The sequence below is a fragment of the Mycteria americana genome, chromosome 7 (genome assembly GCF_035582795.1).
Source record: "Mycteria americana isolate JAX WOST 10 ecotype Jacksonville Zoo and Gardens chromosome 7, USCA_MyAme_1.0, whole genome shotgun sequence".
NCBI classification, from domain to species: Eukaryota; Metazoa; Chordata; class Aves; order Ciconiiformes; family Ciconiidae; genus Mycteria; species Mycteria americana.
In genome coordinates, this window is record NC_134371.1 from 1,865,424 (window position 1) to 1,891,927 (window position 26,504).

The 26,504-nt window shown below is 46.4% G+C and overlaps 2 protein-coding genes across 4 annotated transcripts in view; both read right to left on the bottom strand.

The window, feature by feature from the left end:
* The window catches only part of PLCH1 (phospholipase C eta 1), an 86,022-nt gene extending 68,765 nt beyond the window's left edge, over positions 1 to 17,257 (bottom strand). The window contains exons 1-2 of the mRNA XM_075506750.1: positions 16,995 to 17,257; positions 2,833 to 2,950 (exon numbers count right to left, since the gene is read on the bottom strand). Coding sequence (XP_075362865.1) covers positions 2,833 to 2,911 — 79 coding nt within the window. The 5' untranslated portion in view covers positions 2,912 to 2,950; positions 16,995 to 17,257. The remainder of the gene's footprint in view (positions 1 to 2,832; positions 2,951 to 16,994) is intronic.
* A 3,232-nt stretch (positions 17,258 to 20,489) lies between these two features.
* On the bottom strand, positions 20,490 to 25,448 carry C7H3orf33 (chromosome 7 C3orf33 homolog). 3 transcript variants are annotated; one of them, XM_075506751.1, is made up of 5 exons: positions 25,293 to 25,448; positions 25,150 to 25,209; positions 23,108 to 23,261; positions 22,215 to 22,375; positions 20,490 to 21,715 (listed from the first exon to the last, which is right to left on the bottom strand). In XM_075506751.1, exons 1-5 carry the CDS (start codon positions 25,371 to 25,373, stop codon positions 21,449 to 21,451), a joined length of 723 nt encoding a protein of 240 aa, XP_075362866.1. In that variant the 5' UTR covers positions 25,374 to 25,448; the 3' UTR covers positions 20,490 to 21,448. The 3 variants fall into 3 exon arrangements, with proteins under 3 accessions (XP_075362866.1, XP_075362868.1, XP_075362867.1); XM_075506753.1 differs by having other exon boundaries at positions 25,297 to 25,411; XM_075506752.1 differs by lacking the exon at positions 25,150 to 25,209 and having other exon boundaries at positions 25,293 to 25,445.
* Positions 25,449 to 26,504: the final 1,056 nt, after the last annotated feature.

Below are 26,504 nucleotides of genomic sequence, written 5' to 3' on the forward strand. Positions count from 1 at the left end.
GTCCCACTTGTCTCTCAGAGAGGCAAGGAGGATGGGTCAATCTTAACGCCAAGGCTGCCATCAGGAACAGGGGGTGAGCACCCAGCCTGCTCACCCCCGCCCATCCCACTGCCTTTTGTCAGGACCTACAGGATCAGAAGGCTCACTGACAAAAAGCAAATCCTTAAAAAGCTCCATCAATCCTTGTATCTATATCAGCACAGTCCCATAGGAAACCAACTTCCCTGAAGTGTCAGGAGCAACACGTTAATTCCTGGGGACATGTGCACATCTCCTTACATCACGCTGTTGGGAACTGCCACCTCTGTCACTGTCCAGCAGGGACTTCAGCTCCCTCCATATATTCAGAGTGAAAGTAACTGTCACTGCAGTGTCTTGCTTAGGTTGAAGAGACAAATAGGAAGCCCTGAAAGATTCTGCCAGGGAAAAATAATTAATCCTGTCTGGTCATGAAAGACAGACAAATAAATTAAGCCATAGAATCTTTCTGGTCTAGGATTCCTGCTAATTATGTCTTCTACTTTAGACAATTATCACTTTGCAAACTCATCACTCAATAGCTGTTCATGGATTACTGGACTTTGTGCTAATGGATCATTATCCAGCCTTCGCGCCGTTAGCAGGATAAAGACATCGTGCTTCTCCATGATAAAATACCACCTCAAGTCACAGAGTATGGAACAGACTTTTCTTTCATTTGATCTGGAATAGCAAAACCGCAAATACGCATCCAAAACGTAGCTGCTCCAGTTACACACTCATGCTAGAGATCAGACTGTTGCCTGGAGAGAAGTGTGATTAATGGGCATTTACCAAAACACTGCAAGAGTGCTCAGACTCAGCAAAGGGGGACCTGGGTGAAGACATCTGGGAGACAACTCTCTCCTTCTACAATGTCAGAGAGAACTCAGAAGGAACATGATCCCACCAAAATCAGCAGGACCACACGAGTGGCCTGATAAATCCCAGGAATGAATCTCAGTTTCATTTGAGAAGCAGAACAGTTGTGCCTGGAGATGACAGGTTCACCAATGACAGACTTGTGAACCATCTTCCCTGTAATGCATGTCCCGAATGTAGCGCACAGATTAATTAATATGACAATGCTGCTGTCAGACTGACTTACAGAAAAGTTATTAACATTCTTCTGGTGTCCCAAATAGAACAAGCAGTGTCTATGGGCAAGAAAAAAGCAGTACAGGGGAAAATAGTGTTCTCTCTGAATCGGCTTTTGTTACGAAGATGCACAAATTGACAAATTATTAATTCTCCCACTAAACCAGTAGCTTTATCAATGGTGACATAACCACAGTGACAAAAATGCAGATACAGTTTGTTTTACATCATAGTAAACCAAATCATAGTTCTGTGAGCTACAGACTTCCCCAGCTTCCTGACAAATACAGTGAAAATGGAGATGTAGGTTCTTTAGGGAAAAAAATTACCTTTGCTTTTGAAAAAGATTAGTATTTCTATTTTTAATTTATAAGCATTCCATGCTGCTGTTATTAATAGTGCCATAAAGCTGCCCTAAAGTGACAGTTTTTAATCTCTGACCCCAAAGGGAATAAAGAATACAAAATTTAGGCCTCTCAGGAACAGCATTAGGAAGCCACTCCCCCAGTAGGACAGGTAGGGGTCCAGCTGTCTTATTAGACTAGACCTGCCGGACTCTGTTCCAGGCAGGGACAGCTCCTGAATCTTGGTGGTCCCTCACCCACCGCAGGAGCACTGCTCCTTACCCCATGCCCAAGGGTAAAGCTACCCATCAAAGGGAGAGAAACCTGTGTGGGGAATGTGTGCGCTCTCTAGTTAAGTTAATACAGCAAGTTTTAAGCGTACAAAAAGAGGTCCTGAAAAGAAAGTATTGTATATCAAGATGTCTTCAGAGTATTTCCTGACTTTGCTATTGGAAGGATACTTCAACAACTGAATGATTGTAGCACGTAATCCGTAACGGCAAGAGACTAAGATGTGAGGGGCTGATAATTAGGGATAATTAGGGATCACTGTTAGGCATCTGTTTTGCACAAACGTCTGATCAATACTTGGAAGGCAAGCTCTTCCTGACACTTTCAATTCCTCCTCCCTAGGAGCACAAAGGATGCATACCTGCAGATTTCACTGGAGCAGTTCTAGGAATGCCTTAGGAGGAAATGTTTAAGTGTGAAGCAGTGCCAGATCATGCGAACACAATTAATCCATTTCTCCCTAAAATACAATCACCACCTACACCCAAAGCAACTCTGCCCACAGCCTATGCTCCAGCTGCTGCTCTGCTCTTCTCCAGGCTTTACTGCTTTACTTAGCGCTTCAGCTCTTGCCCTGCCAGGAGCACCGGCGCCTCGGCGGCCTCGCCCCACGGGGAAGGGGGGAAACGCACCCCGAAACCAGCCCGCGGGGAGGACGGGAAGGGCTCTGTGCGCAGACCCCCGGGGCCGAGCACCGGCAGCACCGGGGGGCGGCGGTCCCGGAGCGCCCCCTGGCGCGCCCGCGCGGCGCCGCCGGCAGCCAGCCCGCGTCCGTGCTCCCCCCCCCGCCGCCACCACCGCAGTAACGGGGCGGCGGCAGCCCCGGGCCCCCAGCAGCCCCGGGCCCCCAGCCGAAGAGCAGCCGCCGCTGCCAGCCCGGCCTTTGCACCCGCTTTGAGGCGCCGCACGGTAAAGGCAGGGGGTAAAGGCAGGGCCCAAGCGAGGCTGTGCAGGACCGAGCTGTGACGGGCCTCGAGAGGGGTGTCACCAGCAAGACGCACGCACCCCGCTCGGAAATTTCAGTTGCATCTGACGGCCCGAAACACACGGAGCCAAAAATATCGGACAACTTGTAACTTACCGTGAAATACACCGTTGTCCACTAAGAAGTGCCTGCAGTACTGCAGACAGCTTTTCTTATCCAGACTCCAGTAACTCATTGTAAGATGACTTTCTGCTCACCATCAAAGGCAGCGACCCTACAAAGTAAACACAGCATGGATGATTATGAGTTAATTTACAAGAAATGCACAACTACTGCAAGCACCGTAAGAGTATTTCTTTGTGTCCTTTATGCAAAATAGTTCATTAGCTTCACACAAAGCATTACAACAGATATAGTCCTTCACTCTCCAAACATGCCCATCTCCAAGGATGTACAGGCAAAGGTGCAGGTAGATCACTTGGACCGCGGTAGAGACGCACCGTCAGCAATGCTTACAACGAGCAAGTCTAAGGCTGCTGAAGTGAGCCCACCCTACCCGGCAGTCGCTGCACCCGTGACGGCTGCCTGTTGTTACAGTCAACCCCCACAGCCCCTGCAGCCTACTGTGGGACTATGGAGAGATGATCAATTTAATCCATTTAATGGACTATGGAGAGATGATCAATTTAATCCATTTAATGATGCTGTCCCATATTTAACAAACTACAGACACATCGGACAACACCACAAAACTATAAATTCTCCCCAGTAAAGGCTACCAAAAAAAAAAAAAAAAAAAAGAACCAAAGGTAATTACCTCCTGATTCTGAGACCACAGAGTAGCATTTTGTGGATGCAGAGCCCCCTCAGCACTCCCCCTGTACCAGCACACCCCTGCCCTTGGCAGACATTCACCCATGGGAGCTCAAGATGAACTCTCCCGGGGACAGGCAGTTTGAGCAGCACCTTTAAGGCAGTGCAGTTACGTCAACCATGCAAAATTTGTGTCCTCCAGCCCCAAGGGATCCCAGCTTTGCACAGGGAAGAGATGCTCTCAACTCAGAGCGTCAACGCTACCCTGGGCTGAAGCATGGGATAAACTGTCAATCTGCTGTACCATCTTTTCTGCTTCCCCTGCCTCCATTGCACCCCCATTACACAGCTAATCACCAACGGGACCAAACAGAACAAGTGGGAGCAATACCCTTCCCGGGAAATGCCACCAGCTGAGGACACCCCAGAGCACCTGGGAGCCTCGACGACTGCCTGAACCAAGCGTCTTTATCAGCAGGCAGAAGCCCACATTGCTGCACAGGAGGAAGACAGGGATTAATCTCTGAACCACTGTACTCCTTTCAGAGGCAGACTGCAGAGAACTTCCCAGGAGAACACAGCAGCCGGGCAGCAACCCTTCCCTGCACGGCTCCACGCTAGCCCCTGCCTTCCCTGCTCGCCTGCCAGGGCTGAGGCTCCCAGCACTGCCACAGGATGAGTTTTGCCTCTAGTGCCAGCAGCATGAGAGACAAGCCATCGAAGTACTCACGGGTAATTTGCCGCAGATGCTATCACCAATAAGCGCTGGGAGTGGAGAGCAGTGCTTTTGGACACAGGCCCCAGAGCTCTGCTAGGCCAAGCCCCTGACCGCCAATTTTTCTTGGATCCAGCCAATAATATTTATAAACCAGTTAAATTGGAAACGCACAGCAAGCCAGCGCAAAACAAAGACCAGCCAAGTGAGGGGAACGCGAGTGGCTGAAGCCAATCGCTGACAATGAGGTGAGAAACAACCCCCCTTCAGCCCTGGGAGCGTTTCCATCACAGCCACTCCGCTGTTCCACTGCCGAGATCCGGGACAATGGGAACAATCGGAACAATTATTTTCAGGGACCTAAACAGTAGAAGTTAACTCATTAATAAGCTGGTGGTTATAACTCAAGACAAGGCTGTATTTGTTTGAGTCATTTCATTGAACTTCCAGTCAAAGAATTTCAGCCTTTTGTTTTGCAAGTTAGACCTTACAAAAATCCATCCCACCCAGCAGGACTTAGTATGCACAGTTATGGTTACAGCCAAACAAACCAGCATTTCATATTTCTTTGATATTTGCTGCTGGGAAAAAAACAAAACAAAAAATAAAACCCCCATGGACTCCTTGATCTCCTGTTCCGACACCAAAGCCTTTCACTGGAACCTGCTTCTGCCTTTGCTATTTTATCAAGTTCAAGACTCCCATCTCGGCAATCCAGATACCCCTTCCTGTTACAAGCCTGCTTTGGTCTCCCATTTTATCTCACTCCCACCTTCACTCTGGTCAACCCAGCTGCTTTCTCGCCTACGCTTGGCACAAACAATGCCAACAGTCTTTATCCAAGCAAACCACTAGCAGGATGTAAGGACACTGCCGTTCAAGCCTCCTCATAAAACTGCTTCCAAGGGGGGCCTAGTAACGAATCCCCCCAGATGAAATACCACAGCATGCTGTAAATGCCCAGACCGCAGCTCTGCTGAGGAACGCAGATCTATTTTGCTCAAGTGATTTCAAAACAAAAAGGAAAACAATAACCTGAAATCATAGCCAACAGGACTCGTATTATCCTTAATGACCAGTTTAGCTACAATCATTTTCTGGGACCCAATGGCTGTACTCAGCTATGAGGGAAAAGAAGAACCTGGAGGACTTTTCCCCTTCCCCATGCATCGGTGCGATGAACACCGTCTCCTGCAGTGGTGAAGGTGAAGCAGCTGATCGTGAAGAGCCCAGAAATATCTGCTGTTTCTGGCCCACCTGGAAACAACCCCAGTCCCATCTCTATTGCGGTCCCCTGCAATGGCTGAGCAGACTTCCTCTCTCCCTGCCACTTCTGTCAGTCACCAGTTACCTCTCAACTGATTCAACTCACAAACCCAGGAAAAAGAATAGGCTGTTCCTAGAGGGCTAGCAAGCTGAATGAGCTCAGAGAAGGTTCAACAACATTGGCACTGTGAAGGGTAGCAGTATCCTGCAACCTGGAGGCAAGGTAGAAGGGAGCCGGCTTCCCCCTCTCCTGCCAGCGAGCTGTTGGATCAGATGGGCTCTCGCAGACACCCCAGCCAGGGCTGCTCCAGTCTAGGAAGTGGTAAGGTAGTCTTCTGCAGGAGAAGCAGCTAGCATGGGGCTGAAGCCAAGAGCTTGGTGAAAAAGTGTAAAGTGATGGTTATGTATCAGTGCAAGTATTAGAGACTGACAGGCAAATACTAATCTGGTATCTATGATGTTTCTGTTGCAAGTTTGCGAGGAGGCTGTTCAGTTGCAGGTGTGGGATTTGCCTCCCCATTGTTGCCTCTGTGGGGAGACGAGATGGTCTGAACGATCCACTGCAGGTGTGAGCCAAAAATGCCTGTTTCTGTTTTGCTCCCTCTTAAAACTATCACAGTCTCCATTACAGTATGTGTTTTGGGTATGGCTCATGTATTGTTTACACTAAAGGCATATTTTACTAAAATTTGGAACGCTAAGCAGTAATACCCATTACCTCTGCCAGACTTCATCTTCTACATTTCTTGGAGTTTTGCCCTTGCCAGCCATGAGCTTTCATTATAGCTTGCCATAACCAGGGCCACTCCTCTAGTGTTAATTAGTAAGGCGCAAGCTGTGAGTTACTTTAAATGTGTAGGAATAATTCTACCATCATGGTCCAGCCTACTGCCAGGCTTTTTGCTTTAGGCTATAAAAAACACAAGTAGCACCATGTTTTAATTAAGAAAATCGTATCAAATATTCATCACTAAGAATTTACACAAAATAAAAAGGTATCTTATCTCCTGCTCAGCTCCCACACAGAACTCGTGTCACAGCGCGAGATTTATGGGGAAGAATGTTGCTATTGATACATACATGCAGCGCCTCTGAAAGAAACCCTTCGGCCCCCTCCCTTCCCTTTGACGGCTCATGCCGATACAATACTCCTTTGTTCTTGCACACAGGGTTCTCCCGCACCGCCGCGGTGGCCCCTTGGAACAAAGGTTCTCCCTGGCACGTCAGGGATGAAGGCAGAATCCCAAAGCGGCTGCATCAGCTGACACAAATGTCCTGCAAGAAAACCTCCCCAAGAAACACCAGCAGTTACTTGGATGGCCCTCAAAGGTATTTGCTTTCTCCGTTACAGAGCTCTGGGAGAGCCCAGCCAGGATCATGCCTTACTGTATTGTACTGAAAAAAGCAAACAAAACAACAACCAACCACACACTTTGGGCCAAATACCATCATTTCAAATGAACGTGCACTTAGGAACTGAACTGTACACAAATTTGCACCATTTCAACAACGGTGACATAGTAGAAAAAGAACATCCTGTTTATGTCATAGACCAGAATGTTATACAGGCTATACCTGTTTATACGTGTAGAATAAGCTACATGAGTAAAAATTCCCAGTAAGGATATAATTATGTTTAAATAGGAGAAGACTGTACCACCAAAACTATTTTGGCAAAAAGTTACCAAAATCCTGAACTGATATAAATCTGAGTTCAAAACTAGTTTGTGTGGTTACTTGATAACGCAACCAATTCAGAGAGAGTTGAAAACCCTCCTAACTCTTCCGCTCTGCAGGCTTCTCAACGTAGGGGTATCACTCTCTCATGACAAGCAAAATTCCTGCAGGTTCAGCCCTGAGCGTGGCACATTCATTCCAAGAGGTAAAGCAATCAGTGCTTCACTACCTGAAGAGCTGTTACTCCAGCATGTCGAGAATCCATCTACTTTATATCTGGATAAAGTGTATTAACATTAAGTTGAGCAAGGGAGTCCGTTATATGGTCTGCAGAAACACGGGAACTTGAAGGAACTGTATCTTCTATTTTGGCTGATTAATTTCCACTAAACGTGTCAGCTACATTTATTTTAGTACTTTGAGTAGTGTTCCATAAGAGGTGTCCTTCCAAAGAGAAGAGCTACGATTAGTTGTACCAAACTGTACTTTACAAAAGAGTTGTTAATGGAAATAAAATGATTTTGCTCAAAGAAATTTGATACAAAAAAAGTTACTTATGTACGCATGTGTGTGTGCATGCATATACATGTCTGTGTAGATATAGATGGATGAGATGAACAAACATGACTTTTTTTGTTCTCAAGATAGTGGGTGAACTCCTCACACGGAAAGTTTTGTTTTATAATCAAATAATTTCATAAAGCATGCATATAAGTTGTAGAGATGAATATCTAAGATAATTCTGAACTTAGCAGAGGATGCATATGCTCTGCCTAGGTTGTGACAGATGCTTTTTATTACAAGAGACTTAACACCGAGAACACAACACCTGACACCCCTGGTCTCACAGTATCGTGCAGTTTCCCCTCTTGCACAGAAAAACCCCATGCTTTAGTGAGCTGTGCAGAGAAGTAGGACGCTCCTTCCAGGGAACCACAATGCATTATACCAGCAGCTGGAGGGTGAGCAGCACTTGAGTAAAACATGTTCTCAGCTCAGGCTGACTGTTATGGTTAGCAGTAAACTATTTTAGAAAGTAGCAGCATAATCTAAATATTTATCTGCAATATTTAACCTGGACACTGTGCAGGTCCTGCATGTGAAGAGGGTATTAAGCACATGTCCATTTAGCACCGGACAGGAACTCGGTTGGAGTCCTGTGCACAGCTGTCTTGAGAGCGCTCAGACAGATTTATTGGTAGTTAAGCGAGCAGTAACAGGGTGGAGAGATTGCTAATCTCACCTTTTCTCAGCTGCCCTCTCCCCTTCTTGTTTCTGAAGCACTTCAACAGATAACATTATTAAGTCAATCAGATAGTATGAATAGTTCCTACTAACAGGACAGATGGTGCAGTTCACCAGTACCTCCCTCTGACAAAACCACATCTCCTGTTTCAGAGCTTGCTGTTCCAGTATCTACCCAGTGAACACATTTTGAAAGTATGTTTTATAAAAAAAATGTATTCCTTAGCACCTTAGCAAATGGTGTATGGTAAAAACAAATATTTTGTAAAAAGTTCTACCAAAGTTAAAAAAAGTGCACGTGCCTGGCAATTCTGTCATCAACAGAAAACAAAGTCCAGAAAACACTGAATTTTCAGAGGGCTCTAGATTTTGGAAGCTTGCACCTATTTCAGATACCTGTTAATGATAAATTTTACAGTGGAAAAATAGTTCAGAGATCCCAGACGCTACAAGTGCATAATAAAGAAAAAAAAGAAATAGGTTAGAAATGAGAAGAGCAATACAGAGTCAAGGAAAGGACACACTAAGTGTGTGATTGGAAATAATACTGTATTAGCTCCAGATATGGCCAGAGAGCACTCTTATAAGCATTAGACACATCTGTACAGGAGGGCGGAAAGACCATCTGGCTGGCACTAAGTAGCAGGAATATACTGTCCAGAGAGAAACACTGGTCTTTAATCTGGCAGCTGTGATCATGGTGGGGGCACCCAGAATCTCTGCTGACTGCCATTATGTGCATCCAGTTAGCTTCCAGTTATTGCAAACAGAAAAAATAAACACCAAATCACAGTACATATAGTACTTTGAACTTTCCTTGGAGAATACTGAGGTAGTATTCAAAAGCTAAGCAATTTTGCTTCACAACAGATCTAAATGTATTATTAGAACAGAGATAGGTTAACTGATTTACCTTAAGTTTGAGAGTACGCAAAAGATTTACTTGCACCCCTCAGGAACAGAATGAGGGCTCCCCAGACGGGATCGGGGGTCTTTCTGTACAACCTCGTATTCCTATTAAAGATGTGTTCCAGATCAAGCTCTAGATCATTTCTAAGGGTGACAGCAGCACTCAGCAGCTTGGCAAACACATTGCAGTGGAAATCAAAGAAGACGAGACACTTATCCTAGAACACGCTCTCAATAGTCCAAGGGCTCAGCCCTTTGTTGTACTAATATTATGAAATAACAGATACTGAAGAGAAGGAGTGAAGTCATTTGCGATTCTGTTTACACCACAATATGCAACCAGGAAAATTTATGCTCTCACCAACTTTCTCTTCCTGGAGCATGTTAAAATAGCTGCAGGATGTCTCCTAGGTTAGTAGCAGCCATCAACAGGAACTTCTTTCCAGGCTTTATACAGTAGAAAAAGAGCTGCCGTTTCCAGTGGATGTTTTTACTTTCTAAAGAAAGTATCAACAAATCCTCTGGTGGAACAACCTTCAAGCTTTCAGAGACCAGCTGCTGCACAACATGGGCTGTATTTTTTTTTTTTTAAACAGTATCCACAAAACAAAGTAGCCATCAGATGAAAAGCTTAGCCATAGCTAGACCTGAAAATAAAATCTGAAGAGATTATAAAATCCTAATATGACAATATTTCATGGGCATCCACCCATCTGCAGTCTTGGGCTTCTTACTTCACTAAGCCACTAACAGTCGCCCAAATATTGCTAAGCTTTTAAGCTGGTCTGAATTCATGCAGATTTAGATTTAACTGTCATATAAACCCAGGCTCTACGGGTTCCAAACATCATCTGTGCAAGTCTCCACTTTAATCAGCATCAAATATCTACATTCACTCAAAATAACTTGCATAAACATTGCTAAAGTTACACATATAGGAGCCATGCAGAATAGGCAAGGCACGTTAGATGCATGGGATGAAAGACCCACACTGCTGATACAAAAAGACATTTTTGCCTGCAAAGTTGTGTCACTCATAACTTAAAAAACAAAGTTTCACCTACCTACGGTGTAAACTGTTTCATAAGTGTATAGATACTTTCTAGAATTTAAAGTATCTTCTTGTATAAACAAAAATCTTTAAAAGTACTCCCAAAGTTACACTCCCTTTTCAACAGCAAGTATTTATCCATAAATATCACCAGCATGAAAAAAAGATTATTGGTAATACTTGGTAATAGAAGAGAAAAACATCTAGTATCTGATCCTTTTCTTATTTCTCTAGGAATTGGCCTGGAGAAATAAAATAAGAGGTTTTTGTTTGGTTTATTTTTCTGCCAGCTCAGTTCCCTGATCTAATGTGCCATGAGGCCATGAGAACAGCTGTGCTGGCACAATGCTGGCTGTAAAGGTGTCAGAGTGGGCAAGCCAGCACGGTAGCAAAGAAAAATTTCCTGTGGGTTTCAGTGGGAGCAGTTGGAAACTCTTCAAAGTCAGAGTTGACTATTCAAAGGGAAAAGGTCACAAGAGAGTTTGGATTTGGGATACAGATGTTGCACTTACATGCTCTTTAGACAGATGAGGTTTCCTGAAAATGCAGATTTTTTTTTTTTTTAACCTGGTATTTTGGCTATTCCCCCATTAGAGCATTAAGCACTAATCTTAGCCATACATCATTCACCAGATGAAGACAGACTCTGATGTCAGATTGCTTGAGAAAGTGTTTGAGAAAGCTGCTTCTAAATATTTGTTCATTTTACAGCAACTAACAGTCTACATCACAGCAAGCCAGAACTAGCATTATCATCACTGACATTGCTACTGCCACATCAGACCACAGCTCTCTTCATTGTCCCCTACTAGTTTGGTCCTTTGTCCCAGTACCAACGTTCTGCCAGGGATGCTCAGGAAACTGTACCCAGCTTCACTTGGCCAGTGCTGCAGGTACAGAAAGCGGGCAGCAGCGGCTGCACATCTCCCTCCTAATGGCACCAGCAATCTGTGAGCTTCAGCCTAACCCCAATACCATCTAACCTGCATCATGCTAGAGGACTGATGCCCACAATTTGCTCCATAAACTACCCTTTCACTTTCCAGGAGAAGAGCAGGTAGACTTCACCGCACAGCACCATATGCGGTGTCTGGCCGACAAGTCACCCGGCACCCATTCCTCCCCCCGTGTAGCCCACCCAGTGCAGGCAGGAGGCCAGTCAAGCTGTGTTAGCCTGTATAATGGACAAATTTATCTGTCCTACCCACAGCTAACAAACAGCAAACCTTAGTCTTCCTGTGGCTGTTAATTCTGATGGAGCTTTTGTTTCAAGTCATTTCTCTGCTCTTTCTGCGAAGTCATGAAAAGCATGTGTCAGCACAACTTGCTGCTGAGGAAGGCATTAGAAAGGATTTGAACTGACTCCCCATGGCAACAGACCCTGAAAGGGAATTAGCATTTGCTCCCCATTCCTCAAGAAGCCTAAATGGAATTTGTTTTTCTCCTATTTAAGGAATTATTTCCAGGAGGGCGGCATGCTGCTGCCTCTATCCCTCAGCGGGCACCACTTCGAAAGACACCTACCTTGCACACCCCATGTTCAGCGTAACAGTCATCCCACCAGACATGGAACTGATGAATATGAATAAGTATACATGAACGTTTTCCTTACACAGCTTTCTAGTACTCTGCACACCTTTTTTTGCTGCTTTTGCCAGCTCTCTGTACACCAAGTCACTAATCCAAATCATTTTTGGTTTTGCTGCACAAAGGTTTTCAAACAACTCCAGAAGTTGAACGCAAGAGTCTTTCTACACTGGAGATTTTAACCTACAGAGACAGAACTCACTTCACCACATTGGCAATGCTATTTTTTTAATGCATCATCAACAACACATCTTCAGATTCTATTATACTCTTTGAGATTCTTTTATATTTTCTCCAATTTCTTCTATAACACCACCACTCTCTTCAGAGTAGGCAGATGAATGCACAGCAAGCCCAGAACTGTCAGCTCCAAGAGCCATCCACCCCAATATGAACAGTCCCAAAGTCAGGGGAATTGATTAATCTTAGAGGCAGTTCGTGAACTCCCAGAGATTCCTAGCTCATGCCTCAATTCTCCAGGTAAAAACTGGGACAAGGGGGGAAAAAAAAAATATCCAACTTTACCTCCCATGCCGGAGACAATAAATTTCTATGGACTCCAATGAACTACACTGCTGCACACGGTCAAGAAAAGAAACTCCCATTCACACCACTCAGTCCAGTGGTGTTGATGCTGACTAGGGTGAACTATTCAAAGTGTTAGCAAAAGGAGACACATGGTCTCCCAAGAACTTCAGCACTGCTTTTAGCTGAAGCTCCAGTTAGCACCGCTTCGCCACATGCATCTCTGCCTGGAGTGTGAAACCTAAAAGGCAAGTGAAGAGAGGAGATGTTCTCACAGAGATTCAACACATCAAGAAATTTACTGAACAGTTGTTAATAACATCTTTAAGAGCTTCTGAAAATACCTGGCACAGACTTTAAGACCTTTTCCCAACAGCAAAACAATGCTTTAAAGACGTGAAGTTGTGATAATGAATGTGAAGTGTAAGCTTACTTTGTTCTTACCTATCATTATTTTAGATAATAATAGTTCTGTTTCTAGAAGTTAAAATAAATGTTTCTCTCCCATAGGTCATTTCACAGCCTTAGGAAGGACCTTTTCTTCCTCAACAGATCAGCAGAAACTTACCCTGTAAAAAGCAGGTGGTATGCAGCACACCAGATCACACCTGAGAGTATCCATCTCTCACTAGGAGTAAATATTTAATAATTTGGACAAGTCATTTTCAGACACACTGTTAATAAATGAGACCCTATTCCTTGTAATGGGCAACTGCCATTTTCAGGAGCTGAAACAGCTATTGCTGAACTTACAGCTATTGCTATAACCTATGAAACCCTGGATGTTGCTCAGCTGTAGCACAGAATAATTCAAAAAATGGAATAAAATATGAAGATAAAAATAAGATGCCTGGAAAGGACTCGTGCTGACACAGCCAGCCATGTGCATGGATGATCTGCATCTTGTATGATGTTTGGCTACTTGTTGATTGATATGCAGTCCCCCAAAGAGCAGACATTTCATACAACAAGACCCTTTGTGTATGTCATCAGTTGACACAGTTGGTAATTGCCAATATGCTTCCATTTTTTCTTGTGGGGACACTACCAAGTTCACTGCCAACCAATGTGTCAATCACCTGCAGCTGGAACTAAGACCAAGCAAAGAATATGGGAAACACGTTGATACAAGGCTCAGCAATGCCCATTTTAGGCCCATGCAGTTAGAGTCGACACATCCCGAACTCCATCTCAGCGACACGCTTGGTCATGCTCGGTGTGCATGGGTACGTGAACTTTGCGTCAGTTCCAATAAGTCAAGCCTGTAACAGAGCATGGACTGTTTTACACAACAGCTTGTCTCCACTTGAAGCGTCTTGCAAGCAACCTTGAGTTATTTCAAGTTGAAGAGACTCACACGGACATCTCTTGCTGAGAGCAATACACTGCTTTAACGCACACGGCCAGATGCCCTTGAAGCAGTTTTGCATTGTTCACCTGTGGCCCTGAGCCTCCGCAGGGGCACGTGTTGCATCCCCAGCATCGTGTCCCTGGCTTTTCCTAGCCTTGCAACAGGCATCCACTTCCAAACCGCTGCCAGCAGCTCTGCCCACCTCTTCCTTCTGCTCCTCTGTACTCCCACTGCTCTTGTGGGAACCTTAATGAGTGCCTATACACAGTAGCGGATATTTCCTTACCTTCTGGATCTCCCAACCTGCCTTTCCATCTCTCAAATACATGTTCCACATCACACTCAGCTACCCAGGTACAACTAGATAGAGCTTCTGTAATGCCAGACAACCAGCAAAAGGCTCCGTAAGTCAGGAAAGCAGAGGGCAAGCTCAGATCTCTGAAGTAATGATAATGCCCTCAGTGGCCATGGAGACAGGAACAAGGAAATCACCTTTGTTACAGAAAACAATTCCAGTTTTCTAAAATAAACAAGAAAGAAAGAAAAAAAGAAAGAGTACACACACCCCCCTCCTGGCAATTAGATCAGTCTGCACTAACATTGGCCAACCTCAGCAGCACTCCAGCGGAAACACCTTCTGCTTACGGACTTGGAAGCAAAGGCAGATTTATCCCTAGCACAGTCCAGACCCAGTGGTTCAAACCAATTAATCTCTGGCACGTTGCTCAGCCCTGCTCCACCGCCCGGGGGAACCAAGCTTTGCTGGGTAGTGGCTTTAACACCCTTCCAGTACAACAGCCATGATGATGGCTCAGAACGTGCTCTGCATCCTACTATACCAAGAGGAAAATGCCGTAATAACTCTGTTTCTGAAGCACCTTCATTTCAACACATTCAAGCAAATTTGAAGCACTAATCAAAGAAGTTTCTGTAAGAAATTCAAGGCAATTATGCATGGCAGTCTCACCTCCTCTGAAGACACAGGCACAAAAAAACCTGTCCTACTGAAGATAATACAGGAGGTCTCTAACAGACCTGGAAACAGATCTCTGCTTCCATAATTTGGAGTGTTTGTGATTTTTTTTTTAATAGCCAAACTTCTTTAAAGTTATTGAAAAACCCAAGCAAACAAACAAAAACCCCCCCACAAAACAAAAAAAAAATCCACCACCACCAGACCACCCTGTGTAGCTGTGGCCCGGGCTTTGTTATCATTTTAAATTGAATGGGATCTTGGGTGACACCTTAAAAAAGGAAAATCCTTATTCAGATTTCATTAAAGGAAAACCATTCTATTTGTAGGAAGATTACTTTGTAGAGCCAACAGCAACACACAGCTTCACCATTAAAGCCCTTCCCAGAAATAAGGGGAAGCTAAATATTGAATAGAGGACTAATTTTTGTTCTGTGTTTTGATACTCATAAAACTGTTTTACTGCCACAGGTATTTCTTGACAGTGTTTTAAATTACAGATCCACTCATGCAAAACTGGGATCTGTTAATAGCGGGTGGCCTCTCCTTTGCTTTTATGGAGTGAAAATTTTATTCTCCTTTACAAATACTGGTGATTTTGATCAAAGTCATCGTGGGACACCCGCCTCAAAGGGTGAAAGGACAGAAGCATTAAATCAATTCCCTAGGCAACCTCCCAAGCTGAGCCAGTATTGTTAAAATAATGAGTTGTGCACCACTTGATCCAAAACCACCAGCTGATCCCCATTTTTATAGACAATAGGTAGCATAAAACCAGAAAGCATCTGTAACCAGTGAGATCATTTTTCACAAATCATGCATCTTCAACTGATAAGACTTAACTTTTTTTTTTTGTAACAGCTTACTGGCATTTTTAAACCTAGAAAAAGCATCCTTCAGAGTTTTTAAAAAAAAAAAAAAAGTAGTGTTCTCAAACTTATTCTAGGGAGCTAAGGTTTTAAAGAGACAGGGAGATTTTTAACAGTGTACACACACTGTGCTGTCTCTCACCTCCCAAAAAGCCTGCATTTTCTTTCCACATACCACATTATCTTTAACTTAGGTGTCTCGTTGCAGGGTTGAATCCTGTCTGTCTTTTCAGTAATGTTATGTGCAGGTATTCTTTCACATTTCCAAACAACAGACACCCGAAGTTTTCTTTCGCTTCCTCTAAGTTTCGTAACATATGGGCCAGGAGTCTCAAGGACAAGTAAATCAGGAGAGTCCCCTGAAAACAGGCAAACACGGTGCTTTATAACTCAGGTGTTAAAGCACACTTTAAACAAAGAGCCTATGACTAGTTCATCAGATAAGGCTTATATCTTTCTCCCTGGAATTTAACAGCATTTCTTCTAAAAACACTTTTCGGTCAGCTAGAGTTGAAGTTCCCTGAATTACACAGTTGCTTAATTACAACAAAAGGTGAATGGAGTATAATTCCCAGCTCATTATACTTTCTTTCTTCTTGAAAATGGTTTATAGAGTAGATTATCAGCCCTCAAACAAGGTATTTTTAGGAAGGACTAAGCAAGGAAGGCTTGACAAACTCCCACCTATTCAGCACCGGGTCTGAACCAAGCGTGCTCCGTCCTGCAACACTCGTTGGTTATGTCCTCCGCTCCTCTCAGTGGGGTCAGGATTTTACGTTAAGCCTCATTTAACACGGTCTGGCCTAAGCCTAAGGCATACCAAGCGGCTCCAGTTTTCTCTGGTTTTAGCTCATCACCGAACCGGGCGCTGCAACTGTTCCGACACAACCCTAAAGCAGAACCTCCCACAGCACATGGCAAAAGTAGCTTTTACCCCCAGGAGAGGGGGCGAAGAGCCCAGAAGACGGCTGGGAGTTTATCCGGCATGATTCATTATTTAACCAACAGAACAAATACGGCCAACGCAACCGCTGGAGCAGCCCCTTGTGACTCCGGCCGACACCAGATACACCTCGGAGCACCACGGAAAAGCCGCTTTTCTTGGCGGGCGCTGCCTTTTCCCTCGGGGACCCCACGGTGCCCCCGAGGATGCCCCGGGCCGGGCCCGCCGAGGGGCGGCTGCGCCTCCGCAGCTCCCGGGGAAGGAGAGAGGCCGCGGTTTCTTTATGAAGCGAGCACACCAGCGTCCCGTGAGATACGCAGCGTCTCACCGACCAGAACAACACTTTATCCCCTCCAAAAACAACAACAAAAAGTTACACCTTGTAAACCCTCACCTTAACTTTCGGCTGCAAACACCGGTAAAACCCAGCGTTAACTCCCAAGACGAAAGCCCAGCGGAGGTTCCCAGAGGGGCGGGCAGTCCGCGCCCGCCCGGGGACAAGTCCGCGCCCGCCGCCGTCCGCCCCCAGCCCCGCCACAGGGAGCCCCGCGGGGGCCGCACCACAGCCGCGCCTCAGGGGCCGGGGGCTCGCAGCTGCCCCGGCACGGCAGCGTCCCGCCCGCACTCACCGCGGGGCGCCGGGCTGGGCTGGGCTGGGCTGGGTCCGGTCCCGTCCCGCACCACCGCCGCCACCGCAACCTGCTCTCCCGTTCAAACGCACGGCGCTGCCGCCCGCCCCGCCCCGGCCCGGCCCGCCCTCCGGCGCGGGGCGCAGGGGAAACCCGGAGAGACGCCGTGCCCGGAGCGGAGCGCTCTCCCGCCCGCCAACAGAGCGGCGGCGGCGGCTGAGGCCGGCGATCCAGCCCCGGTGTTGTGGCGGCCCCGCGCCCGCTCCCATTCAACCTGCTCCATTGTGTGTCCGCTCCGAGCCGGCGGGGCGCCGCGCCGCCCCTCAGCGCCGCCCCGCCTCACAGCGGCCGCGGGGCGAGGGGCCCCCTTCCCTCACCGTCCCGGCAGAGTCTCCCCACAGCGGCCGCTCCTCACGGCGGGACTCACAGAGTTCCCCGACCCGAGGCGGGGACGCGGTCCCGGCTGAGGCGCGCCGCGGTCCGGCGGGGACTGAGGGCGCGGGGCGGCCCCTCGGGCTCACCTTCGCCCCGCTGGCGGCGGGTGCCATGGAGACGCGCGGGACGGCGGCAACCGCCGCACCTGCCGCGGGGCGGCACCGCCCTTCCTCACAGCCCCCGCCGGCGGGACGCCGCGGAGGGATCCGCCGCCCCCGGCCCGTCCGCGCGGGCCGGAGAGAGCGTTCAGGGACCGTCCCTGGCACAGGGCGGGATCCCCCGGGGAGGGGAGGAAAATCATCGCGTTTGACTGACTTTTTTTCTTTTTTTTCCTTTAAAAATCTACGATGAACTTCAAGGGCTGTTCACCTGCCTTGGCTAACGGCACCCAACGGCAGGGAAGCGATAACCGGTACTTACAGAGCTCTGACTTCCCTGACATACGGTGTACCGGCGGCCACCGAAAGTCCTGGCGTGAGGGAACGCGCCTCTCTGCTGGAGGAGGTTAAGTCTAAAACTCTGCTTTCGAAATCAGAATTTTTATATCTGATAGTCCCGTGGGTGACGGAGGAGCGTTTTACAGGGAACCAGCAGGTGTGAGCTCTGACAGACTGGGAAAAGAGCGGGGATATTGCAATGACCGAGGGACGTAACCCGAGGAAGGAGACTGCTGTCCCTCCTGTCCCGGGGACGGTGGCAGGGGGAAGCCCCCCAGGCGCCCATCGCTCTGCGGCGGCGAGGCCTCGCTCCATGCGCAGGGCCAAGCCGCTTTGTTCGTCTGTCGGGAACGTGTGCTAACAGCACCGTGCCCACCGCTCTCGGGTGGGCTCCGGGGAAGGCTGGTAATGTTTATGACAACCATTTGCCTTACATGCCACACCAGCAATAAAAAGCCTGGGCGACGCTGAAGATATTTTTCTTAGAGGGCCATTTGGAGGTCTCTCCTTTCACCCCCTATGATCTTTTTAAGATGTTGTACTGCTCACAGAGTATTCAGAGTTGCAGGAGCAAAGGCACAAGAACTAAACAGTTTAATTCTTGTCCTTATTCCTAATCACACAAGAACTGCATCCTCTGCTTGGAAATACTCTTGTGTGCATCGCTGCTGCGGCTGAAGGAATGGGATGGTGCTCCTCGGGGGGGGGTGTTTTTATATAATGGAGAAAAGTGCTTTTTCTCCCCCTGAACTCCCTGTCAGTTCCTCAACTCGGTTCTGCAGAGCTAATTGTTTCTACTCCTGTTACCGGTTTTTCAATAGACAGGCCTCCCACGGAGACAAGATCTGCAACCTCTCAAGCCTTGCACAGATGGAAAGCACAGCTTTAAACCGAGTTGTGCTTTTTTGAGGGGGGAGAGTGTGTTGTTGTTTTTTTTAAAAGAGATAAGCCCTGGACGATAAGGAAAACAGCATTAACAAACAATTATAGGAGTTGACTCTCATGAAATCAGTTGTCACTGCACTCTTAAATCCTGCACCACTCGGTTACTCTCTGTGTGACTGGTGTTGTCCCTTCCAGCACTGATCCCTGATGCTAAGCTGCTTCCCTGGGTTTGTATTCTGACCTGTAGTAAGAGCACATCACCAAAACTTCTTGTCCTGTGCAACAAATGTGAAAAGAGATCAGGGGCCTGAATTCAAAGATCTTAGATATCCCTCTCCGTAGTTCCTTCTGAAATTATGTTAGACTACCTCATGGCCACAAATACGGGGAAGGAAACTTCAGAGTTTTCTTTCAAACTAAGAGGAGGCTAAATAAGTGATAAAGCAGCTGGTTTGCGACCTCTTAAAAATCCTTCACAAGCTATGACCTAATGGAAAGGATACAACAATTTGCTGTAATTTAGAAAAATCTCTAGGGCTTTTCTGAACTTCATCAAGGGTAAAAAGGGCTGAGAGGCAAGACTGTGAGGGAACAAGCTTGGTTCATGTTCATCCACACCTCACCGCTGCTTGCTAGAAATGTAGGATGTGATTTCCGGAGATTTTTTCTTAGCTTTACAGTGGATTTTTGTGATAAATCCTCCTATGACTCCTTTACAAAATAGAAGTGCAAAGTCCAGGTAGAATTATATTTAATTATTACAGAAAAAAAAAATCATAACTGTACAATTATGCCCAGTCTGGAAAAGCTCTTTCTACTTACCAGATGTAGGAACAGGAACACTTATAAACCCCCATGAGGAGTGGATTATTGCTGAGACTGAATTTGTAGTTTGGGGTTAAAAGTCAACTTTGAGTTTTGCTTTGGAGGATGCTACAGCCAATTCCGAATCCCCGACCATCTGTATGACTTTTATGTCCAACTACCACAGCAGTGGTTGGCCTAGCTCTTCACTGTGTAATGCATAGAACAGATGCCTCACTTTTTTTTACATTTTTTTTTTAAACAGCCACAGACACCCGGTTTCCAGCTCCCGTTGAGGTCTGCCTCTGCCCACAGAGCTGCTTCCCGCCCCCCGCATCAGTTTCCAATGCCAAGATCTGCGCTGCAGGTACTTCATGGCTAGCTGCCACTGTGCTTTGCAAACCAGCCTCACCCCTGAGAGGACCCAGGAACAAAAGTAGTAAAGAAGCACTAACATCTATTCTTACCCGAGGAAAAGCTGCTTTTTTTTAGGATCTCAGGATTCACAGTTTTGCCCTGAAGTCAGCAGAGAAAATGATGACATAGCAACTAATTGTCAGACAAGCAATGCTCAGCTATTAAGACTTTTTTGTACCATACTCTTCGTTCTAGTATTTCATTAGCAAGGAATCACACAGAAAGAAAGAAAATCTGTAAAACACTTCACTTTAAATAAATATTGGGACTGTAAGAGGTTAAACAAAGGTCAAGCGCTTGGTATATAAAACATGTAACAATGAACATAAGAAATTCAATCTTTATTCTGAGAATATTTACAAAATAAATAATAATACACTCTCATATACTTAACATGTATTTCAAAAATGAAACGAACAAGAATTTAAGTTCTTAGCACAGTATGGTCCACCTTTTCAAATTTCATGTTAAAGTTTTATTTTCATCTAATTTCAGAAATGTATAGACCCATCAGAAAAAACAGCGTAAGTTTTTCCTCTTCAGTTGAATGTTGTCTTCTAAAAATTTGGATTACTGACATACTAATTTATATTCTTTGATATACCAAGTGATTTTTTTTTCCCAAGAAACTCTAGTTGTTATGACCTTATCAGCTTTTTAAGATCAGCCATAACAAATTACCTTTTGTATCGGTAACAATGCAACCCATTATTCAAGATGAAAGATTTTTAACACACAAATTACACACAAAAGTAGTATCAGAATAGAATTCAAACAAAATGCTCATGTGTAAACACATACCACAAGCTTTGTAAAGGTCTGAAATGGAGTTTTCTAACCAACGTGGGCTACGTAGCAATGGCATGTAACGGAGAAGCATTTAAGGCCATACATTGTGAACTAACACTCTGCACCTCTTAAACACTGGACTGTTGACTGCTTTCGCTAGCTGGTTAACACAGCTGTGTAGGCACTTAGCAGGTGGAAAACTGGACAACTAATTGAGGACCTTATTGTGGAAAAGTTTGGCTTCAGAAGATTTTAATTTGTGGCCTGCCTACTACTACTAAAGTTCAACCCCACACGGTTTATAGTATGGCATGAGGTAACTTCATGGGTTTTCTGTTCAAGACAGGGACCCTCAAAATTATGGCACTGTTTTTTATCATAAACTTCTACTTTACATAAAGCCCCTAACATAGGTAACTGCCATTCCTCCAAGCAAGTCTCCCTTTATACCTTTAAACAGAGCTTCTGAACCAGCTCGCAAATTGTTTCAATGTCCGTACAAATTTATTGTTGCTTATACGGTCTCTAATTCTTTCAGAGTGGCTTTCTTCTTTCCATATTCCTTTATTTTTCTTCAAGGCCTTTAACTCTGCTCGAAGCAGTCTTTTGTGAAGTTTCCAGTACAGGCGGGAATCATGATGTAGTCCTTCAATACGTGCTGTTCTGCCAAGCCCTTGTCTCAAGATCTCTTCATTTAAGCACACGCTGAGAAATCGACCCTATAGAAAAGCACAATAAATATGATATTCACTTCACCTTTAAAACAGAGGGGGGAGAGGTGTTTTTTGGGGTTTGGGATTTTTTTTTTTTGGTTTGGTTTTTTGTGTTAACTCCCTCTGAGATACAAGCTTTACTTCCGGCTAAATCTATTCTCTGGCAGAAAGAGTTAAAAGTTAAGAGGAATCCAGCTGACTGTTAAAACATAACACTAATGCAAGGCATTTGTGAGAGGACATTTGATGGACTAAACATCAGGGTAATCAGAACTACACGATACAGCCTAGCACTGTCTGACAGAGAAATACACCTGTATCATGAATCAGTCTGCAAAAATACTGGTCTTGAAATTTGATTTACAAATACAATGTTTAAAATTAGTATCAAGATAGATAAATCACAAACAACAACATTCCTTAAATGTACTGAGATAACTGAACTGCATAACTACAGCCAAACTCAAAACTGCAGATAAAAGTCAATTTTTGTCACGACATTTACCTTATTTACCAAAACAAGGCACTCGAGTGCCACGTCCTCCCTTCCGAGAAGCTGGAACCATATCATTTGTTTGGGTTTTAACTCTTGCTGTAACCAGGCCATGCCACTCGGAGCCAGCTCCACTCCAGCAAGTCTTACCAGCAGCAGACCTTTTGATTGCCCTGATTAAGAAAGAGCGAGCTTTGTTACTGAATGCAGCGAAGGAAATTTCATGCTTTGCACAGACCCTCAGCTGTTGGGAATGAATTTATTCCCACGGACTTAAAAAAAAAGAAAAAGAATCCATTTTAGTTCCCCAAAGCACTGCTTATTCACAAATAAGAATCTGGTCTCATCTCTCCTTCAGTAAAAAAATTAATTCAAGATTGCGTAAGTGGTTTTAGCTAGCTTGGTTTATTTTGCATACAGATAGAAAGAACCGCTTTCATTATCAGTCACTATTATTTTATCTGAAGGGGCAGAAGCAACAGGCAAGAAGCATCAGCGCCTGCGGGTACCTGCAAAGCAAGCGTGTGACTCACAGACACACGGACAGCTTCTGCCCCAAGAAGGGGTTTGTATAGCGGCCGTCAGGTCTTCACCTGTACGTAAAAGCGCAATCCCAACAGAGCCTTTTTGCCAGGAAGGAGATGAGCTCTGCACGCCAATGAACTGCCCGCGCGCTAGCTTTTGCTGCCAGAAAAATATTACGATAATGATGCTAATTAATAGAAATATTACAGGTCTCCTCACAGTCTTTTCTTCCCCAGTTTCGCACCTGTAAAGTATGGAAAGACCAAAAGGCAGAGCCAGAATTGTGCCTTAACCCCCCCTCGATGCTCGCTCTCTGTGTAGACACGTCAAGAACAGCAACATTTCATTCCTACCCTTGTTCTTCACATACTTTCACTTACATTTTCTCTGTATCGCTGTAACGAAAGGAATGCTAATGGGAATGTGTTCAACTTCCAGGCCTTTCTCAGTTATGTGATGTAATTTTCCCCGCAATTTCACATTCTTTTCTACAAACTTTGCAGGTATATCCATAGCACTTGTAAACTTTGCTGTCTATTGATGGAAAAAAGAGCAAGACAAAGTTTAAAAAAAAAAAAAAGTAGAGCAGTTACAATCACATTGAATCCAACTTCTTCTTAAAGTAGTTTGGCAAATCACAGATCTGTTATTAGACAGCATGGCAAGTGTGTGTATACATATATATATATATATGTGTATATATATATATTTTAAGAGGAATCAGCTGCAGAAGCCATTACCTGCGAGCCCTTCCAGGCACTTAGGGATGTTCCCTGTTTCACGGGACTTGCAATATTAGGGGTGGGCATAAAAGCAAGGTTTAGAGAAAGAACAGAAACTGCCATTTGTTGAGCAATGCATACTGAAGTTCACTTAATTCACCATGTTTTAGAGTGTTTTAGAAGTGGCCTGAACGGTGCTAGAACAGGGGTGAAAGGAAGCCAAGACGCGTTTAAAGACGCTAGCAAAGAACATACACGCTGAAAACAAAGGCAGAGCAGGGAGGACAGAAACAACAGGGACTCTGGTACGGGAGTAAAAGAGGAGAGGACAAAAGCAGGCGTACACCTTTGAAAGATCACAAGAAGATTAAATTTGATACCGTAGCCGTCGATTAATGGGAGGATTCAAAGGGACAGTTACATGATCACACAGGAAAACTAAGCTTAGCAGCAGCAAAGACTTGGCCAGCAGCAGCAGCGCAGGAGTGAAGCAGCACCTGGATTAGGGGGTGCAGGGAGAAGGGTAGGCACCGGGGATGGCGTAGCACCCAGAATTCAAGACACTAAGGTCTGGAGGTCTCACTGTAAGAAGCCTTTTGTAGAACACTGACCTACTCCTATACAGCTGTGACAAGTACCAACCTGCTCGTGTACAACTGCTGTGACACACCGGCCCCGGGGGAAATAAAAAAACCCCAAGCACCACGACTAAACCCAAAGATCTTTCTCCTGTATGTTATTTATTCAGTAAACCTTCCCCTTCGTGGTCCGTAAGGTCTCCCACTAGGAATACAGAAATTCAGGACCTCGCGGGCAGCAAGCCTGAAGGTTTTTATGAACAGGAGTTGTTCAAGCCTGATCTCATTTGCACTGGAAGCTCCAACAGCCTGGTTAACACATGTACAAAGCCTTGGTTTAAAACAAAAAACAACAAAAAAAAGGAATTCTGGCAACATTTGTGGTTCAAATGTAGGCTTTCTGGTAAGATTTTAAAGTAAAAACTTTATACAGATGTTCTCCCGTAGCAAAGCGCATTCAGAATTGTGCAGAGAGAAGATCAGAGTGACTATTCTTTTTCAAACCGCTGGAAGAACCCGGGAGAACGGGTCGCTCCCTACCTGGGAAGACGCGGCCTGGGCTGGAGCTAACGGTGTAGCATTAGTACGTGCCGTGAACCGATCGCTTCAAGAAGTGAAGGAAGATTTAGGGTCATATTTAAAAATATTCAAAAAGCAGTTCTGTTCATGGCAGTACGGAGAAGGGATGCGAGGAAACGACCTCTATTGCAGCTCGACCTGGACTAGAGGTACGGGACAGTTTGGGCTGTACAGCAGAGGGACGAAGGGCCCGTTATCTGTGCGCAGGACTGCAGGCAGCTGCAGCACCGAGGAAAACAAGACCGTGGGTTAGAGAAACCAGAACGGCGAGAAAGCCCCTCGGCTCCGGCCGCGGAGACGCCGCTTGAGATGAGACGCGCCCGAAGCCGGCGTCCCCGCCCTGCCGCGGGCCCGCGCCGGCCGCTGCTGCCGCTGCCGCTGCCCCGTTCCCTTCCCTTCCCTCCTCTTCCCCTCCCCTCCCGCCGGCCCAGAGCGGCCCCGCCGCAGGGCCCGGCCCGCCGCAGGCTGCGCTGGGCTCCCCAGGGCTCCCCGCCGCCGGCCCGGGAGGGAGCCCCGCGGAGCCGCCGGCCCCGCCGCACTCACCAGGCGGACGCTCCGGGCCAGCACCAGCACCCCGGCCACCGCCATCCCGGTGCTCAGGCTCTGCGGGCAGAGGAGAGCGGGGCTCAGCCGGGCCGCGCCGCGCAGCCCCCGGCCCCTCACCCGCCCCACCGGCTCCCCGTTACCCGCAGGAGGCTGAGGTGCGCGTCCGCCCACTCGGAGAGGCGGGCCAGGCCCTCCGCCGCCCCGCTCCGCCGCTCCGCCATGGCCGCCCGCTGCTTCCCCGCCGGGCCCGCAGCGCCGCCCGCCGGCCTGGAGCCTGGGCGGGCCCGGAGGGGAGCCGGGGCGGGGACGGGCCCGGAGGGGACGGGACAGGCGGGGCGGGGAGGGGCCCGGAGAGGACGGGACAGGCGGGGCGGGGACGGGACAGCCGGGCCTCGGGGAGCGGATTTGAGGGTCGGGCCCCGCAGCGGGCTGCTACGGGCGCTCGAAGCCAGGCGCGGTAAAGCCCCCACGCTCGGGCAGCTTCACCGACTCCGAGGACGCAGAGGTTCCCAGTGCCGGCCTCGGCCGGGTTTGCATTTAAACAGAACGGGCGATGACCGCAACCCTTCAGACCTGGGATGCACCCCCGATCCTGTGGACTGTGCTGCCATGCGGCTCCCTTGTTGCACCTCGGGGTGCTACTTCAGAGAAAATACCTTCCCGTATTCATCGTTGTGGTTTATTCCTTTCGCTTAGTTCAAAACTAACACATATTTGTAATTCATTACCAAATGGCTCAAGCCAACCCTTTCCCTCAGCTGAATCAAATGCCCATCTGTGCAACGCACCTATATGGTCTTTAAAGATACACATGCTTTGGAGGAAAATAATCTGACAACGATCTAAAACTGGATTTATGCTTACACAAGTCTTCCATTTCAACCCAGTTCTGGGTTCCTACACAAACAGGCAGTACATGAGATGATACCGATAACGGTCACAACTCAGGGTTTCAGGAACAGCACAGATTTAGTTGGGAATTTATAATCCAAGGCAGCAAACCCCATACTTGAATCAAAACATTCTAAACTAAAACCATTCTTAAATTACTGGCTATGAAGTAAGTTGGACAAGTAAATTTTTTTCAAAGAAAGCAGTATAGTTGCTAATTTTACTTTATTTACTGAGTGTGAACATCTTAAGATTAAGTTGTAAATATAGAAATAGTGCAAACTCTTGTTTTCAGGAGAAACATAACTTGTATCCAAACAACAATTTGGAAGCATACTGCTGAGTGCTACGACTTGTGTCATAAATAAATCACAAAATAAATCGCATTGCCTCGTGGGGGGGTCAAGAGAGTCAGACAATATTGCTGCCTGCAAAATCTCAGTTGCTCCATTCCCCGCTGC